The 19684-nt window shown below is 33.8% G+C and overlaps 1 protein-coding gene across 2 annotated transcripts in view; it reads left to right on the plus strand.

Annotated features, from left to right (window-relative positions):
- LOC118180098 (uncharacterized) overlaps positions 1-18064 on the plus strand; it is a 41751-nt gene extending 23687 nt beyond the window's left edge. The window contains exons 8-13 of one of the 2 annotated variants that reach the window (XM_035349239.2): positions 3312-3414; positions 3523-3580; positions 13177-13228; positions 15219-15241; positions 15397-15469; positions 17749-18064. In XM_035349239.2, coding sequence (XP_035205130.2) covers positions 3312-3414; positions 3523-3580; positions 13177-13228; positions 15219-15241; positions 15397-15469; positions 17749-17985 — 546 coding nt within the window. In that variant the 3' untranslated portion in view covers positions 17986-18064. The remainder of the gene's footprint in view (positions 1-3311; positions 3415-3522; positions 3581-13176; positions 13229-15218; positions 15242-15396; positions 15470-17748) is intronic. The other variant, XM_085826066.1, reaches the window with a different exon arrangement.
- Positions 18065-19684: the final 1620 nt, after the last annotated feature.

Below are 19684 nucleotides of genomic sequence, written 5' to 3' on the forward strand. Positions count from 1 at the left end.
CTGCATAATGCGTTACGTAAGATTATATGATTAATTTTAATGACGCAGTTTAGACTTATAGCGCTATTTTTAGACAGAGAGAGGAAGTCCCCAAATTAAATAAAAATTAAAAGAGGTTATAGCCAATTAAAATTAGAAGTTTGCTTTCGTATTTTGTATCTTACATATATATATATATATATATATATTTGTCTTCCAAAATTATCATATTATTTTGATTTAATCAATAAGAAAGTTTTAATGGAATCCACCAAGTTGCTTTACTGTTTATTAAGAATTAATTGTTAAGAATAAATTAATTAAGCAAATGTTAGAAATGTGAACTTATACTGTTGGGTTAGCGCTTTTGGCTGACAACTGACAATTCGCTCGGAATTTTCAGATTCTTAATTGTTGTTACTATTGCTTAAATGCATGAAATTATGAAGATCTAATTCAATTGTATTTTATTAAATAATAACATATTACTATGAGTTAGCTCTTGATAATACCATATATCATTCTACGCTTCAGCAAGACTTTATTTTTTTTCTTTTCCAAGATATTATGTTTCTGATTAAGATTTGCTTTATATTATAAAGTTCTAGGATTGTTATCGCAAAATACCGATTTAAAAATAGACAATTAAATGTGTTATTTCCTCGTCTGGAGCATGTGCTCGGAGATAGTCATTATTACAATGAAGATTACCTTTATTAATACTTTATAATGGAAAACATTTATTCTTTATATAACTTACATAAAAAGATAATGTCTTTTTAAATCATATATATATTCCTCTCGTTTAAAAATACACAGCAGTCGCTCTTGCTTCTTTTTTAACATGTAAAACAATATGTCTAATGCGTGATAAATGTACTCCTTTTTATATAAAAATAGACAAAAGAAAGTAAAAAAAATGAAGTCTTCGGAAGAAATTACACTGAAATTGCAGAAGGCATTTAAGGATAATTTGCTTATATGCAACGAATGCAGATCTTAAGCAAAAAGTAAAAATTCTTGCATCTTATAACAAGCTACAAAACGGAGCATGAAGAATCTCCTCAAATCGACAACTAGTTATTCGGATGCAAAGCCAGAATATTGTCACCAATTTGTCATTTTGCAAACGAAAAAAATTACTCTACCGAGAAACCCTACTGGATTCAATTATTCTTCTGTAATATGTTATTATTCTTTTTCTCTAAATTATCACAACCAAAGTATACAAGAATAACTAAAGTTATAAATTATAATAAAAGATATAGATTATAATAAAATAAATGGTCTGAAATAGCATATATATATCGCAAGTACTTGAAAAACGTTGCTTAAATACACATGAAACAACGCAACTTATTTTGGTATAAAAATATATAATTAAAAATTTGCTGGTAGGTTGATGTTTGGTGCTTAATTACAGTGGAAATTGATACAAAAGCAATATTGATTCACGAGTGTCATTAGAAATGCTCAGTATGTTGTCCTCCTCATTCTAATTGAAACCTCAGAGTAGCAGACCTGCATAATAGAGTTGAGTTCTTCTGTAGAGGTGTTATATATTAACGTCGCTAGCCCAGGCTTCAGATAAATTTCCAGGAGGTCCTTTAAACTCCAAATTGTCTGTTTTAGAGCTCAAAATCACATCGGTTGAAGTTTGATGAATATGCTACTCGTTGCTATTTATGAAAGTAGTTGCATATTATTATTTCATTCCCAAAATAACAACTGCTTCACTATTGTTGCACTATGTCATGGAACCTCCTCTAGCATGAAAACAAAAATGCTAGTTAGACGTTAAGGGTAATATGATACATATTTTTAAAAGAAATTCGTCCCGATGGCCGTTAACATAACATGAACGAGATCAATTGTTTCAGAAAAAATCTGATGTGTACACCACATGACTTCCTTGTACGGAATATTAAATTATACGCATTTTTCTTGCATTTCATTTGTGCGGTTAAGCATAATTTTTAAATAATATGGCGGACATGTTTGCTTACATTTGAAGCAGCAGAATTGTAGATTTGTTGCCAATCTAGAGAGACTAAGCTTCGCAACATCTAAGATAACGCCTTCATTTATTATTGCGAATTAAATCATGCTTAATCCTTTCTGGAATTTTTTCGTGGAAATAAGTGTTTAAGATTTACTTCGTAATTTCTAATATAGATATTTTGAGTTCTTATGTATTTTTCCCTTGTCGGGAAGTGAGAACTGAATTAATTGAATGAGAAATACTGAATCGTCTGTCAAAAACTGTTTCTTTTTTGTTTTGTTTGCTTAATTTCTTTTATACATCGTTTTAGATTTATTGTAGTATTTGAATAAAACATGTGGCAACGATTATATAATTCTTCAAATGATATACATTTATATGCATTCTAATTTAATATATATCTGGTTCGAATCCCGATAGAATTTTTTACCCACATATACCTGTACAAAATTGTTTCTCTTTTTTGAAACTTATTTTTATGCTCTTCACTGTATTTATGCAAAATGGAATTTGTCTCAAGAAACTATCTCAAGGAAAATCTACTTCTTCAGAGTTATCCTATTGCCTTATCCCATGGCATCAGATGGCGCCACATGAACGTCACTCCAACGATATGCCATTACTGAAGATTCTAAAGTCAACAGATGACGTCATATTTCTTTCTCTTATGAGACCCGCACGCAGTGTTTTAAGACTCTCCGCTTGTTCGGAATTTTTTTTTTTTTTTCTCATCTTTATGCTATTAAGAACTTAGGAAATATAGACTGGTAAAGGCATCAACAGTATGCCTTTTACACGATGATCTGTGATCTGTGATCTGTGATTTATAATATGAACTAAATGTAACACTATTAAGTCAAGCTAGCGCCAGATTGTCGCTGTGGTAAACAAATATAGTTTATTCTATTGTGGTTTATGCGCTATCGACGAAGTAGATTTAATTCAACCCAATATGTTTAAATGAAATGCAAGAAGAAATGCGTGTAATTTAATGCTCCGTGCAAGGAAGTCATATGATGTGCACGTTAGATTTTTTTAAACTGAACTACTTTTGCTAATATTAATAAACAGAAATGGCGTTTATTTTTGTTTGTGTTTTCGTTTTCTTTGGAGGCCATTTTCGATAGAGTAGTTGTTTTGAATGTACATAGAAAACCAATTTTACTTAACTTCCATATACATTATAAAGAACGGTATTACATAATAAAGAATATTCTTTAATAATCTTATATTTGCATCAATGATTGCTAGTATTTTAAATAAAAATGCTTAATAACACTTTTAAATAGAAAAAAAATATCTTAATATATAATTTCATTATACCCTTTAGCAATGTAGGGAAGAATGTCTTTACAATGCATCTGTAGAAGATGCACATTGCGTGGATCCATTCTTCATAACTTATCCCAATGTTGCACCAATATGTAAACATCGTAAGTAGACTGAAATTAAATAATAAAAGTTAAGAACTGTGAAATTTAAATTATTCATGCTTTGAGGATTTTACTATTCTAATTTGTATTATTTTTGTTTTCCTACAGCTGTCGGTGGTCGAAAATATACAGAAAAATGTGAAAGTTTTTGTTCTAGAGCCTGCGAGTGAGTAAATTAAAGTCTCCTCTCCCAACAAATCTCAATATTCATGCGAAATAAAAAATAAGTTCATCACTAACGGCTTAAAACCAAAACCGATTTTTATTTGAATAGAATCAATACTTAATCGATCTTAATTAATTAATTTCAAATTTTATGTCTCCATTCAGAAGCAATGAAACCTAACTGTAGTTTGAAATATTAGTCTCCTTAAGTAAACGAAAGTAAATTCCACTCGAATATGTTGCGATAATTCAGTATGGGGTAAACTTTCATGGGGCATTATGAAATTTAGATACTTATTTTAAATCTTTCAGAAATATTCCGTATAGTCTGCAGAGAAATTATTAGCTTCAGTAGTAAATTATTCTGTTTTGATCTTAATCAAAAAGGTGATACTCTCTCACGTAAAATATAATATAATCCAAATATTATTATTTTTAAAGCTGATAATAAGCGGTCAAATCGTTGTTGTGGATTGAAATATACACTGGTGTGCAAAAATTAAGGACGACGTCGAAAAATTAGCGTATCAATTGAACGAACAGGCAGAGCGAACAGAAAGACAAATCAGGAGATTAAGTAAGGTGATGTACAGTAGCACATGCGCAGATATGCAGGTAGACGTAATGGGGGAGTGTCTGAGTGGTATAAAGCATGTTGTCGGTGTAAGATCAGTATTTCTGGCAAAGAGATTGCACGCCGTATAGCAGTTAAAATCACACCGAGTTGCTGCCTCAGCGTGAAATGGGGAATAATCAATCTGTTAGACGACATTTGGATGCTTTTACCCGAGGTCGAATCATTGGGAACTTGGAGGAAGGCCGCAGTGTGACAAGTGTGGCTGCAGAGTTCGGAATTGCTCACAGCATCGTTTCACGACTTTGGAGACAATTTCAAACTACAGGAACAGCTATCCGGGGGTTTAGTAGTGGTCGTCCACGAGGAACCACACCCGCAGATGACCGGTATATTGCCTTACAGGCCAGAAGAAACAGGCGGCAGAAGCGGGAGAAATCGCTAGACACACGACACAGGCGACTGGACGACAGATATCGCGTTTTACCATGGCCAGAAGACTGCACGGTGGTGATCTGTTTGCACGACGCCCTGTACGGTGTGTACCTCTAACGCCTGCCCATCGGAGAAGGCGTTCTCTGTGTTGCCGGGAACACCGGAATCGGAGAGACAATGAATGGGGACGAGTACTCCTTACAGATGAGAGCAGATTCAGTCTGAGTAGCGACTCTCATCGCATACTCATCTGGAGAGAGCGGGAAAGCCGCAATCATCCTTCGAACATCATTGAAAGGGACAAGTATGGAGGTGGCGGTGTTCTCGTTTGGGGAGGCATCATGTTTGGTAGTCGTACAGACCTTCACATCTTCGACGCAGGTTCAGTCAACGGGACCCGTTATTGTAACGAGATTCTTCTTCCATATGTGCGTCTTTTTAGATGCGCTATGGGTCCGCAGTTCCTTTTCATGGACGACAATGCACCATGTCATCGCACAGTAGCTGCCGAACAGCTCTTAGAGAGTGAGGATATTGAACGTATGGATTGGCCGGCACGATCTCCGGATCTCAATCCCATCGAGCATGTATGGGATTTTCTAGACTCTTGGCAGCTCGTTCCTTACCACCAGTAACAATTCCGGAGCTTCGATTGGGGCTGCAAGACGAATGGGCAGCAATGCCTCAACAACTCATTCACACCCTCATTCTCAGCATGGGCAGACGCTGTGAAACCTGCCTAGCAGTCAGGGGAGATCATATCCCCTATTAAAGACCGGATGTTTCTTGATGGACACCCATCACAGGGATGTTTCGGCCTTCAGTCGCATTGCGCTCCATGCTACTTTTTCAATAAAGCTTCTTTTTATCCCTCTGATTTCTCTTTTAGTAAATGTAGCTTACATTACTCATGTCCTTACGTATTGGGGATTTTACGTATTAAATGTGTTGATTTGGAAAGCTTTTGTACAAAGTTATATTGAAAAAACCGTCTCGTCCTTAATTTTTGCACACCATTGTATATCTTAATGCAGTAGTCAAGTCTATAAATGAAACCTCATAATATTTGTTCCCTAAAAGCTCCTTCGGCTTCTGAAATTTCTAAAATTAAATTCATTATTATATCGTCTTAATTTTTTGGGTTAAAATGTCATGAAGTCTACCTATAGCTAGATTTTATTCCTCTCTCCGATATATATATAAATACATTGGGATGACCAAAAGTCCGTTAACATTTGAAAATTCAATAACTGACTGAATAATGTATGCAGAGAGAAGTGCTTAAAACTGCCAACAGATGGCGCTTCATATGATAATAAAAGCAATAATTAGCATAACAATTATTATTTAGCAAAACTATGTTCTTTATAACAGATGTTTAACATGTCGGCCGTCTTTCATCAATAATACCCGTAGTCGAGGGACAATGTTGTGAATAGCATATATGTAGCAGCATATATGTAGGTATAATGATGTATATATAGGTTCACTATACAGCATATATGTAGGTATAATGATGTATATGTAGGTTCACTATACAGCATATATGTAGGTATAATGATGTATATGTAGGTTATCTGGTCAGAAACTGCCGTCGTATGATGTCATTTAGCATTCCTAATGAAGTCGTACGATTGCGGTAGACTTGAAATTTCAAGTAACCCCACAGCCAATAATCCCACGGATTAAGATCTGGGGGCCTGAGAGGTCAAGTATGACAGAAGTGCCGACTCAGCAAGCGATCCTCACCAAACTATGTGTGCAAGAGAACTTTCACATGTGTAGCAATATTGGGTGGAGCGCCATCTATAAAAGTCATGCCTTCTAACAGGTATTCATGTGCCAGACTAGGGATGACGCGATTCTGTAACACAGTAGCATACCTCTCACTACCCCCCTTTTTTTCTCTCAAAGAGTTAGTATGGGAAGGCATTACCAGTTGACCTATGGTACATCGCTTGTGTCCCCCATACTTTTACCTTTAAGGCAAGTTTACATCTGTCAGAGCCGCTTGTAGCGAGTCGCTCGTCCGTGCGTTTCGAACCGAGTGAACGGACTTGTACTCTGATAGATTGTTTACACCAATCAGAGTGGACTGACAACTCGCCTCCGTTTGTTTACGAAATGGATACCGACGTGACAGCTGCAGGAAAGAATATGCATTGAACATACATAGATTTTTTTGGGCTGCAGTGCTTGAAGTCTGGGAAGCAGTTTCAAACAAATTAATTTCTGCTCTTACGAGGGAAAAAAAAGAAGAAGAAAAGGAAATGGGTACGTGACTGGGTAGCTTGCCGCGATGAATTAGGAGTATCGAATGAACTATTAAATGAATTTCGGACGAGAATGTCTAAAGTTACAAAAACGTTATTGCATATCAGATAGAAGAATTTAAACGAAACTCAGTTTGAGAGAAGTTATTTAGTCAACTGTGGTTACTGAAATTCAATTTAACGAAGTTTTTCTACTATATACAACTGTTTATTTACATCTAATTAATCATTTACAAAATAATGTAAAAGTAATAATGTGTTTTATTATTTGTTAATAGAGAGAATATATTTATTCATCCAGAATCCACAGAATCAATAGCTCTCCGTGCATGTAATTAATTATGCAGAGTTCTGACTGGAACTGTGTTATTTCTAGAGAAGAATGCAAAATTAACACATAAAATATTTATTCAAAGCAACGGCAGAAGTAAAATGTATAATATCTACCTAATTATTCAGAAAATCTTAAATAAATAAGTAGCAAAAAACTTAGGAGCATTACATATATTACCACAGGTAAAAGAATATGTATATTATGACATAGTTCCAACAGGAAGATATTTATCTCAAATTCTTACTTTTGGATCCTACTTAAATTGTGTTTCTGGACAACACACAAAGTGATATCAACAAAATTAATAATGGTTAAATATAGTGATTATATTTTACTTTTAAAATGCTAAAACGGATAGTTTAAGAAGATTAGAATTCATCTAGCATAATTTATATAAACCTTAATACACTCACACATCCAAGCTGAATTGTAACGAATTATAGCCCAGAATGCTTTTATACAAAGCAAGAAATTTAAATATCCACAATAAAACAGATCTATTTATTAGTCCAAAGGGATTTGAATCCCGAAGGACTGTTAGTTTCGTTTTGGCATTTTGCGTCGGACTCATAAACGTCGGTTCACTTTTCAAACTGTTGCCACAAAATGTTAGAGTCCTGCATTATATTTGAAGAAATTAAATAATGAAAAATCTGCATAAATGTATGTATATTTCTCGTATTGTGATAAAACAACGGTACATAGAGTCATCGAATTTTGAATAACGTAATCCTCCAACGAATATGAGCATGTGGAAGACCAAATTTGAAATTTGAAATTTGTTTGATGATCGATTTCCTATTTTTTAAAACTTTGACGAATTTTTGATTAACAAACTCAAGGATTTCAAATGGCAACGTTGTGCAGAAAAAACATTTTTATCTCCAGCGCGTGAGTCTCTGTATCGGAAATTCTAAAGATATGCTCGTTTTAAAACTATTTTGCGATATTGCTGTTGCACTGGATCTTATGGTTTAAGTGCGAGGAACATGATGTTTAATAAAGAAAGGTAACACACAAAATGTTAAAAAACGCCCCTTTGGATGTAATTTAAAATCTGAAACATTTCAGATTTTTTTTATTTTTATTTTTTTCATAATTCCATTTTTATTTTTATATTTTACAATATCATATATTTATTGCATCATCATGTAGGATGCTTGTAGAATGGTTTGGCTATCGCTTTACATCTCGGCATTATAAAACTCACCGTCCCTGCGAACGCTGCTCGGACTAAATGCCCGGATAGATTTTTCAACAGGTTCAAAGTAGAAACGGAAGCGCTGACTCATCTCCGCTACGTTTCTACTCCGTCGAAGTGAGCGTTTACACTGTCAAAGTAATCGTAACGAGCGACTCGCTCCGACAGGTGTAAACTGACCTTTACCTTTACCTTACCCGTCACACTGACAGTTTGAATATGAGAACCACGCATCTCCTCAAAGGAAAAGGGTCCGATCACGATTGACATGATAAACCCACATCCAAGGAGGTTAGAATAGATGGAGATGGCGTCTCTGCTGTCGCAATACGAGGAGAGTGAAGCCGGGGGAAGCAAATAAGCCACGCCTCGTGAGGGCAAGAAAACGCTTCCCTTACTATATGAAGTGAGGTTAAACGTCAGCTTGTTTGAAGTTTTGAGTGTGTTTTCTGATTTCTTATGTGAAGACGTGAGAGGGTTATAAGGTACTGAATGGTTACATTGAAATAATGTCTACATTTCGGATTTCATTTCCATATAAAAGAATGTTTTTTTAACATGCATAAATAAGTAGAATAATTGAAATGTGCGTTTGAAAAGCCGTCAGAAAAGAGTTTGAGTATTTTCTCGGTGTGACGTGCGCGAAGAAACATCTATAATTCTCAGATTTTTCTTCAATTAATGGTTTGAGTATTATACTCGTAATTAACTGAGTTGTAAAAGCAAAACGGTAAGTAAACAAGGGAAGGGGGAGTGGTCAGCTCATCCTGGAAAAGAAAACGCGTTATTTTAAAGGTGTGATCATATTATATTACAAGTCATATTTTATGTATTTAATTTTATTTTCTGTTCAAGTAAATATTTAATAACAGGATTTAATTTGGGGTGAAATTTGTGGGAGTTTTAAAAATAACAATGCAGAATTTAAATATTATTTTTTATCATTGTTCATGCAATTTAATATTTTTCAAAACGTAAGTAGTATTTCTAACATGGAAAATTGAGAATTATACCTGTATATATTTAGAATAACTAAAATATAATCAATTAATGGTTTGAGTATTTATTTATTTATTTTCACAATACCTTTATTGCTAGCATTCATTAATGACAGCATGTAATTACATAATGCATTTCTCATTTAATGGAATCAGTCCCTTTGTACATATATTTTCCCTCTGCATATCCTGATAATGATTAGAATTGATACAATTATCAGCACTTGCAGCCGTTTCCTTGGATATGTTTTAAACATGCACAGCAAACTTTTATCTAACTTTGAGCAAAGTATAATTAAATAAATGATAGTATATATGTTAAAAGAATATTTACCTGTGAAATGTAATAGCGGATCCTGCTATTCTTCTATTTGTACAGCCGAAAGCGACGCAGGAATTTACCATTTTGGCAGGAATAAAAATTGCTTCTCGGAACAATATTGCAGCCGTCTACAAGATGATAGAAAATGTAGAAATAAAATGAAATGGCGGGGAAAAGTGAAGGAAAAAGCGCGCGAAGAATCCACGGTCTTTAATTTACGAAACTGAGTGTGGCTAGGTTCTGCCTCATTGGCTGAAGAGCTCGTCAATCTTTCTAAAGCCACGACTACTAAGGGCATGCTTTCCCCCACTTTTTGGCTTCACTTGGACTGCGCGCAGGGCATCTCCATGTATTCTAACCTCCTTGCCCACATCACACCGTGACCAACATTTGGAGGCGAAGATAGAAATGTGGCAAAGTTATGAAGGGACTGATTCCTTCTCTCACTACAGCATTCCATACACGATTCTCATGCGGCGTGACTGAAATTTTGTTGGCCTCCTTTTGCTTACAGTAAAACTCCATGTCATTTAAAACATATGTGTCAGTGTTTGTATCTCTCTATCTACATTATTCTGTGAATTATTGAATTTTCAAATGTTAGCGGACTTTGGGTCACTCGGCACATAAATATGCAGATAAACATACGTATATATAAATTTTAATTATTTATATTATTGCGTTTTTTTTCTGACACCAGTTACGTTATTTTCTTCCTTCACGTTCGTACAGGGTTCGTACGGATTTGGAGTGAATAATGACAATAGTACTTGATGAAGTATCGAAACACACTTTATTGGCCAGTGTTGTCAGGACTGCTCCAAACCACTTTTTGAAGTCATCGAAGATCTACAATAAATACGCTGGAACAATCAGCGACACAGCCTTCACTCTGTCAGGCACTAACGTTGGAGACAGCTTCCCACAAATCACCAGAGTACAGCTCCCGACTCTGCTCGGTCGTTCTCGGAACTCCACGTACTTTCGAGACTCTCCACGCTACAACTCGCGATGCACTCGATGACACACGAGCACAGCTCCCGACTCTTCGGTTCAGTCGTTTCCGGAGCTCAACACGGTCTCTCGACGACCGCGATACACTAACAGACTCCTTCGGTACACTCGACGATCCACTCGGCACTCGCTGCCCGGCTGTCAACTCGATCGAATCCACACGGACTGACTTGCTAGACGAGACACACTAACTGACTGCGGACTAGCAGGGTTTGTATAGCTTTTGACTGGTGTTCGAGAACATTCTGGGCTAAACCGGTAAGAATTCGTTCCAGAAGGTTTTCCATCCGTCCATGGTATATCGGCAATTTTTTCTCCAAACTTGGCAACCCTGCCTTCCCTTGCCATTTTATGGCAACCCTAAACCTGCTTTGCGTGGAAGCCATTTTACCGCGCCTGTACATTTCGTAACAATATCAACCCTCACCTTGGAAGTGAAGAGTGAAAAACTATTGTAATTTCGAGACTTCTAAAAAGTTTAATTCCTTTGGAAAATGAGTTTAAAGTATGGAAATAAAACTTCATAAAAAGTATTTGAACAATAAAAAAAAATAGAGTGACAGAATAAAATAAAATAAAATTAATCATTATTGATTCTATAGAAAAGGCTGACTTTTCAAAGGAAATAGGTCCTTTATTATAAAATCGCCAATAATTATGAATTAAATTTATATTTCAATCTTAGATGCGTTAAAGCTTGATTTTGACTTTGATACACAGGTCCATTTTACATTTTTGAATTTTTTGTTTAATGTGTTAATTATATATACGTGTTATATATATTCGTGTGTGTGTGAGTTAGTTGCAACTTTCTAAACACATAGTTTGAAGCCTTTCTCTTTATCATAAATCGCATTTCTGTAAATAAGTGGAATATATGCTTGAAATCATTTAACAGCACGTGTTCTCGTTTCGGCCTGGTATTGCTTCATTATGTTTATTGTACGAATCTGCTTAAGATGATCTAGAAGAAAGATTATTGTCAGAAATATCATCAGCTCTATAACGCCCTCTTCTTCGACTTCATCACTTAAATTTTTATTACATAATATGTATGATACATGAGTGGTATAGTAATTTAACGTATTTATATATAAACCAGTAAACCTGTGTATTTCAGCGCCAGCTAATGATTCAAAATATTTGGCTTTTTAAGAAAACATGTCAGCAAAATAAAAAACTGATAAAGGTTAATATATTGCTCAATACTGTATTCCCAGATGTATACATATATATTTATTTTTAATCACTTGCTTGGAGAGGACAATAACTAAAAAAATAGTAATTTGACACAGCTGCGTTAGTTATCAGTGCAACAGAAAATCAATTGGTCATTCATTTAAGAAGAAGATTAGCAGTAAAAGGGATAGAATATCGATCGAGGTAACATTAATTGTAATTAATTGTAATCGAAATTTAAATACATCTATGCAAAATCTCCCTATGTAAGAAAGTAAAGTCTCCAAATTTTAGAGTCCCCTAAATCCCCACTAAGATTACTCACCTTCTTTACTGTCCTAACAAAATGAATTGTAGAGTCATTAAGTTATACGGAAGCCGGAACATGAAAAATGTGCATTGCCTTCGCCAGGATTCGAACTTCGGAACGTCGAGCGTACTTCCAGTTACCCCACGAAGGCATGCGAAAAGGAGGGACTGAAATTTAAAAAAGGCTACCGGGGGACCCAGTTGCTAAATCCTGGTGGTGACAAATCATCAATCACCAGTTTTTCGGAGGGCACTTGTAAAGTCACTTTGAATTTTTTTGATGTCAGGAACTAAAGAAATCTACAGTGCCCTCGCTGAGATTCGAACTCCGGACTTCCGAAATACGTATCGAAGGTGTTTCCAGTGACAATATGAAGGTATGAGTAAGGGAGGGAGAAAATACTTTATAAAGTGAGCACTAGATCGAACGCTATGCTTAGGGCCCCATATTGTCGAATAAATTGCTAGAAACTATGCCTCATGCTATATGCTATATCAGTTTTTTTAAAAAAAACCTTTTTTTTCTTAGTTTTAAGAAATAGGGCTAGCGAGTTAGAGAATATGTATCTTTTAGAGTAGATTTCCTTGTCGTATTTGTATCTAATGAAGTATTTAAATATTTATGCATGAATTCCTTAATATGATTTAATGGAAATTAACTGAAGTCTTTTGTTATCGTTTTTAGTTTTTTTTTTTTTTTTTTTTTTTTTTTTTTGATCAGCTACTAGTATCTTGTTGTAAACACTGCATGAGGATGTTAGTATCTTGGCCGTTACTATTCAAGAAAGAAATTTTATAATGTTATTAACTTTTTTTTTTCGTTTTTGAAAATTTATTATATTTATTTTCGTATCGTGCAAGTACTTCTTTTCTATGAAATTTCAATACATACAGATTTATAGCATTATTTAGCATTGCAATATATTTCATTTAAATTTTGACTTTTTGTTCATTTTAGGCGAGAAGACATATATACTGATGTTGAAGAACATGCTTCACTTTCAGTGAGGGTAGGTTAATAAGTATTATGATTAAATGTCTCATCCTTCTTGGTTCATTTTTTTTGGTCTATCTTATTCATTTAATTGATTACAATTAATTTGAGTACCTATTGTAGAGACATTAGGTATTTTTTTGGAAGCAGGCAAGATGAAAAATTAACAACGCCTTCCCTGGGAATCGAACCACGGATCTCTGGAATACGCGCCCAGCGTGCAGACCACCACACCATGAAGGCATGCCAAGAAGGCGGGAGAAATACTTTACATACTCCCCTTTTTAAAGGGCGACTAGAGTTTTAGGGAAACCCAATCGCCAAATCCTGGGCGTGGAGAATCATCACCCAACACCCTTTTAGTTCGGGCGCCACTATAGTAGGTTATTCGAAGCAGGCAAGATGAAAAATTAGGAACGCCTTCGCCGGGAGTCGAAGTGCGGACCTCTGGAGTACGCGCCCAGCGTGCAGACCACCACACCACGAAGGCATGCCAAGAAGGTGCGAGAAATACCTTATATTTTTAATAGATGTATTGCATAGTTATGTTTCAAGTATCTGCAAAATGATTATTCCAAGTGCAGAAAACTGATTTCATTTAAGCGCCGTGTTATCGAAGACGTGCACATTTGTCTTGACTTTCTAATAATTTTTCGTTTATTTAACGAAACTCAAGAATTTTTCTGATTCATTTCTAATTCTTCTATTAAAAAAAAAAAAGAAAAAATTTATAAATTGTTGACATTACTAAATAATTCATTTACTAAGCCTGGTAGCATGAATTGCCTCTAAACTTCCAGTATTCAGGAGATAAGATTTGTGAAGTCCACCATAAGTGGCGTAAGCCAATAAAAGCATTTGTTTGACTTTTATGACAATTTTAATATTTCGCCCACATGTGAATTTTTCTTTGCTGTTGTATTATCAATATTAATGTTTTCAAATTAGTCCACTATTTCTAGCATTTTTTTTTTCGATAAAAAGAGCCTATTCATTTTACATTGAAGATCCACGCGAATAATCACTAACAAGTAGAACATCAGTCTTAAGCTCCGAATCGTGAAATATCTTCGTTAGGCTCATTAATTATCTCTTACTTACTGCAATTTGCTAGCGAAATATAGAAATACTAATTTTAATTTGGTAGCTCAAACAGCCAAATAACTTCTTCCTATATATGCTAGATCAGTTTAGATAAAACATGAGTGCACTTGCAAGTGTCGGTTGATTTGCAGTGTTCTCTGTTTCTCTAAACCGGAGAACAATATTGATGATATTAACTGTAGCAGTATGAGCGCCATGCTGCCTCTCTTGCTCGTGGACCACATTTCGTTGTGCAAAAGAACTATCTTGCAGTACCCGTACGTAAGAATAACTAACTAATAACTATGTTTAACTAACTATTTTTAGATTCAAAGATCCAGTCGACAAGCCCTCTGAGACACTTTCTCTAATTGCAAAGCTTTGCTTCTTGATGAAATATGAAATGAAGTTCCGTTTAAAGACTTTACATTATCATAAGTTACTTATACGTCGTCAAGACCGAGGGATCCATTTCAGGACTTCTGTTCAAATTATTGGTGAAAGTAGGGCGTTATTTTATAATCAAACTGTAATGCTCATACTTTTGTTATTAAACTTTTTCTCTACCTCTCACAGTTTTCATGACAGATTTGCTAACTTCCGAAATTCCTCTCTAACAGCTTTGCAGTCGCACTTAGACGATACAGAACAAACACTTTACTTTAACTATACACAACTTTTAGAACTCTAACTTTCCGCACTCAAACGTTATTTCACTGTTTAGGAATTGTATTATATGCTCTGTATATGCGTGCGTGCTCGGCACATGTAATCATTCTTGTACATTGGTTAAATTTCTTGATTTCTAAATCTGTTTGAAGAAGAGAGTAATGGATTATGAATATCAAGTCTTTTGATATTTTTCTGAGAAATAAGTGCCATTTGCATAAGTTATGATTTTTTGCTTTCTTTTTTTATTTCAGAATAGCAGATATGAGCTTGAAGAGTAAGTACTAAAATTTCTGTTTTATGTGCTTCTTCCTATATTTAATTGGATTACAAACAACACTAGGAAATAACTTCTAATTAATGATTATTTATGACATATGTATTCGAAAGTGTATAAATGCTTATTTTGCTCATTTTATTTCCCTGTTGTAGATGCACTTCGACTATAACATTTGCATTTAATAGAATGGAATTAAAAACTTACATATATTCGCCAAAATATCAGGTAACTATATTATTATCTTTTTAAATTTGACAGCCACATCATACCTTAGAATCTCATATGATAGATATTAGATGTAGCATTTATTTTAATGAAATAAGGTCAACTAATTTACTGAAACTATTATAATTAAATTATATTATTTTTATGAATCAGTTACTTTTATACAGCTTAGTTTGTTAATCAATAACGGACAAATTAAATTTGAAACTTAAATATCTTACATTTTGCAAAATGGCAACAGACTCAAACGAAACATGAAGCAACGGATTTAAAATAAATCAACGCAAAATCGTTTATCGAGACTGATTTTTTTTGGGGGGGGGGGAACCATGAACATTAATCATTAACTATTTCTAATTTCCTTTCATATGAATATGATACACTTTCAGTTTATTTAAAATTTTGAGCAAATGTTTGATCGATGCGGACTAAATATCTAAAGTCATCTTAATAAGCAATTAATAAACACACAAAATAAAACAAACTTAACAAACAACAAAAAACAAAATAAACTTCAGAAACTTGACAAATAAATTTTATAAACTTAACAAATAAACTTTACAAGTTTAACAATATTAGCAGCTTAATAAATTTAACAAATGAACTTTATAAACTTAACAACCTTAGCAACTTAATAAATTAAAAAAAAACTTAAAAACAACTTAAAACAATTTGACAAATAACTAAAATCGAGAAATTCTATTTAAAAATCCAAGTGAAGCTATTTTGAACAAAATTTACTACTTGAGACATAAAAATGAAAGAAAATACACGTTTTTGTTAATAGATTATTTTCAGTAAATACATCATGAAAAAAGGGGTTGAATTATTAAATTAACATATCTTCTATTTAATGAGAATAAACATTGGATACTTTTACGTGTATCAGACACGCAAAAATAGCTATCGAAGAAAAGTTTAGATATTAAGCTATTTTAATAGTTTTTCTGTTAGCGAAATAGTTGATGACATTCTAGAAGTTTATTACATGACACCAGTTGGTATTTTATCACAGAAGACTTGCTCTCACAATTACTAAAACATCGAGCAAATATGAGGAAAATTCGCAGTGGTACTATTACATTGTTTGGAATTGCATTCTGGATACTGTATTTTAAAACAAACTGCGGAATTTGAAAGCGACCACATTTCTATCCATTTGTTTCGTCTTCCGAAGTAGTAACAAAATATCAATCTAGTAGTAACGGAATATCAATAGAACAGAATATCAAGAATATCAATAGAAGTAGTTACAGAATATCAATCCATTTATGATATCTAATTCAAATATCATAAATGGATTGGTATTTGTATTTCACATTTAAAAGTTTCGCTGGAGTAAGGATAGCATAGCAAAAACATGAAACTGTTGAAGTCTTGTTGCAACTTCTTTGAACATTCTGTTCAGTGTAGAAAGAATTCAATATGAGTTCAACTTCAATTCAATTGAACTTCGTTCGACAATTCAGCATCTCGTGATTCTTCGATTCAGCAAAGACTGAGTAAATATGTTGTTGGAATACCTGTAGTTCAACCTCAGTTCTAACTCCAAAGGAGGGACTGGCTGCATGAATTTTTCGTAGTTTAGTTTACCATTGGCGTAACGTAGGATATGTGTCATTGCTTGACGTCTTTTCGAGCCAATGCATCTTTCGTAACATGAATTAATTCTCAATTTTTAAATCCTTCGTGAGGAATTTAAAATCGCCGACAAGGCATCGCTAATGCAATCCATAAGCTTATTAAACTTTGCGGCAAACCTATAAATGCCACTTCTTTCTGCCACCTCCAAATCCATATGACTAAGTCCTGCAAGATTATATTTCACATGAAAAATGCCGCTTCCTGGACCGGACCGCGCTTTTCCCTTTAGCTACTCCACTGTATATTGTTTACAACTTTATTTAAAAAAAGCAGGAAATAATAATCACTCCAAACAACTAGGATGAATCTGAGTTTTTGTCTCCTAAACATCTTTCTAAAGTGCACAGTAAATGGTTGAAAATTTGGTCAATTTTGCATTCCCCATTGCATTTTTACTTTCCCCATAGCTCTGGTAGATGGCACCACGTACCAACGCCTTGTATTCTTTAGAGAGTCTTGAAAGTCTTGTTAATTTTCCCTTAGCAATTTAAATCGTTATAGTACCTGCATGACGATATAAAAAAAATATTAAAGACAACAGATGTTAGACTGATTAAAACACATATTCTCAACATTATTCACAGTTATAAATTTAAATTTTATGATAAATTTGTTTTAATTTTTTTCCCCCACAGGCTATTGAACTTTTCGGTTACATCGGAGGATACTTGGGCGTTTTTTTAGGAATTTCTCTTTTGGCTATCACCGATGTCTTAGAATCATTTTATGTGATTTTCAAAATATGCAAAAGAGCACTTCAAGGAAATAAAAGGAAAATACGGAAATATAAGAATGCTAACGAAAGTATTAAGAAATATGAACGTTGTTACCATGATAATTATAAAAAAAATGCAATTTTGAAGCTTTACTGATTTTTGAAGATAGTGTATCAAGATCTTGATAGAAATGAAATTAAAATTAGTTATACATTGGAAAATAAATAAAATTTTTCAAATATTTTTGTGTGAATGCGTTTTATTTATTCATATTTATCATCTTGCTAATAAATGCATGACAATAGATGTAAAAATGTACTGTGGCACCTCAAAACTTCCTTATATACCAATTGAATTGCACACATTTCTTGCTGTACTTCATTTAAACTTGTTTCTTCGAATTATTCTAACTTAATTAACCGTTTCCTTAGTTGAAAATGACATAAAAATTCGGTACTATTCCGTTTTGAGAACCGTAAAAAAATTGCAGCGAAAATGTATGCGCAAAAGCGCCAAACCTAGCAAACGCGCCCATTTAACAGCGCGCCAAATCTAGCGTACGCGCTGATTTCAGATTGCGTAAGTTTATATAGTTGTGTATTTCTTAAGACGCCATTGAAATACTAGTTTAATTTTTAAATCCTTTTTTGATATCCTATGGATTTAACAATTTGGGAATTTCCTATGACGAAAAGTGTGCAATAGAATTTTGGGTAAAGTGCAGAATCACCCACAGCTTGACGCGTTTTTAAGAATTGCACATACTCGATATCCATGTACACATCGACCTATTTTCACTTTTAAAAAAAATTCCCAGGATTGCACAAAAATGGCACTGCGCACACCCTTGACTTTATCTATGTACACATCGACCTATTTTCACTTAAAAGAAAATTGACAAAAATCCAATTGTTTTTTACTATTGTAAAAAATGGCAAACAAATAAGTGGGCGATTCTGCACTTTACCGAGAATTTTTTCAAAGAAAAGGCATTCATGCATTATAGAAAATTATGTTTGAACAATCAACGAGATGAAATTGTGCTTTAGCGATAACTCGGTAGCGAAATAGCGAGGCAGACATCCATTCAGCTATGTTTAGCAATTTTTATATATATTGTAATAATGATCTGAAATAGTTATTGACTCTTATGCTTCCATTCAGTCATGTTTAGCCTTTTTTATATATATTATAATAATAAAAAAGTATTATATGAAATTAACCTTTCATTTAATTAAAACATGAATCTTAAATAGCTATTTACTAGTATACTTCCTTTCTTGCGTTAGGGTTGCCGCAATTACTTTTTGGTAGCACTGGCATCAACAACAGTTTGGCGATTTTTTACGGCCCTCAAAACCGAATAGTACCAAAAATTCAAATTCTGAAGTTAAAATATCCTGGTCAATTTTTTTGTACAGGAGACAAACTTCTTATTTTCACAACGAGTAAAACACTTTCGAAAATATAAGTGTAGGAACCGGTAGAACGTACTAAAAGTAGAGTTGGTTATTTGTCCAAAATGATTTTTGTTTAAATTTCAAATTGCCGAAATATGAATATTTTCGTCATTTAAAACATTTCTATAGCCGAAAGTATGTATCTACGACCAACGATTGCAAAAATAAAAGCCGGGTAAAAAAAAAAAAAAGGGGGGGGGAACACCCCTCTGAACCCATTTATAAATACATTATGATTCAACCTTCCATTTGTTCATACTTGATATTATTGCAATGCCGCTGAATTATGTAAATGATTCGTTCTTCTGTAAAATATATTTTGCAAAGATCCTTGTAATATGTGGAGTAGCATTCTTGTATGAATAATGTAATATGTAACTGTATTGTAATATGCG

This window comes from Stegodyphus dumicola, chromosome 10, assembly GCF_044657685.1.
Source record: "Stegodyphus dumicola isolate Sdum_Otavi_A_Nest chromosome 10, ASM4465768v1".
NCBI classification, from domain to species: Eukaryota; Metazoa; Arthropoda; class Arachnida; order Araneae; family Eresidae; genus Stegodyphus; species Stegodyphus dumicola.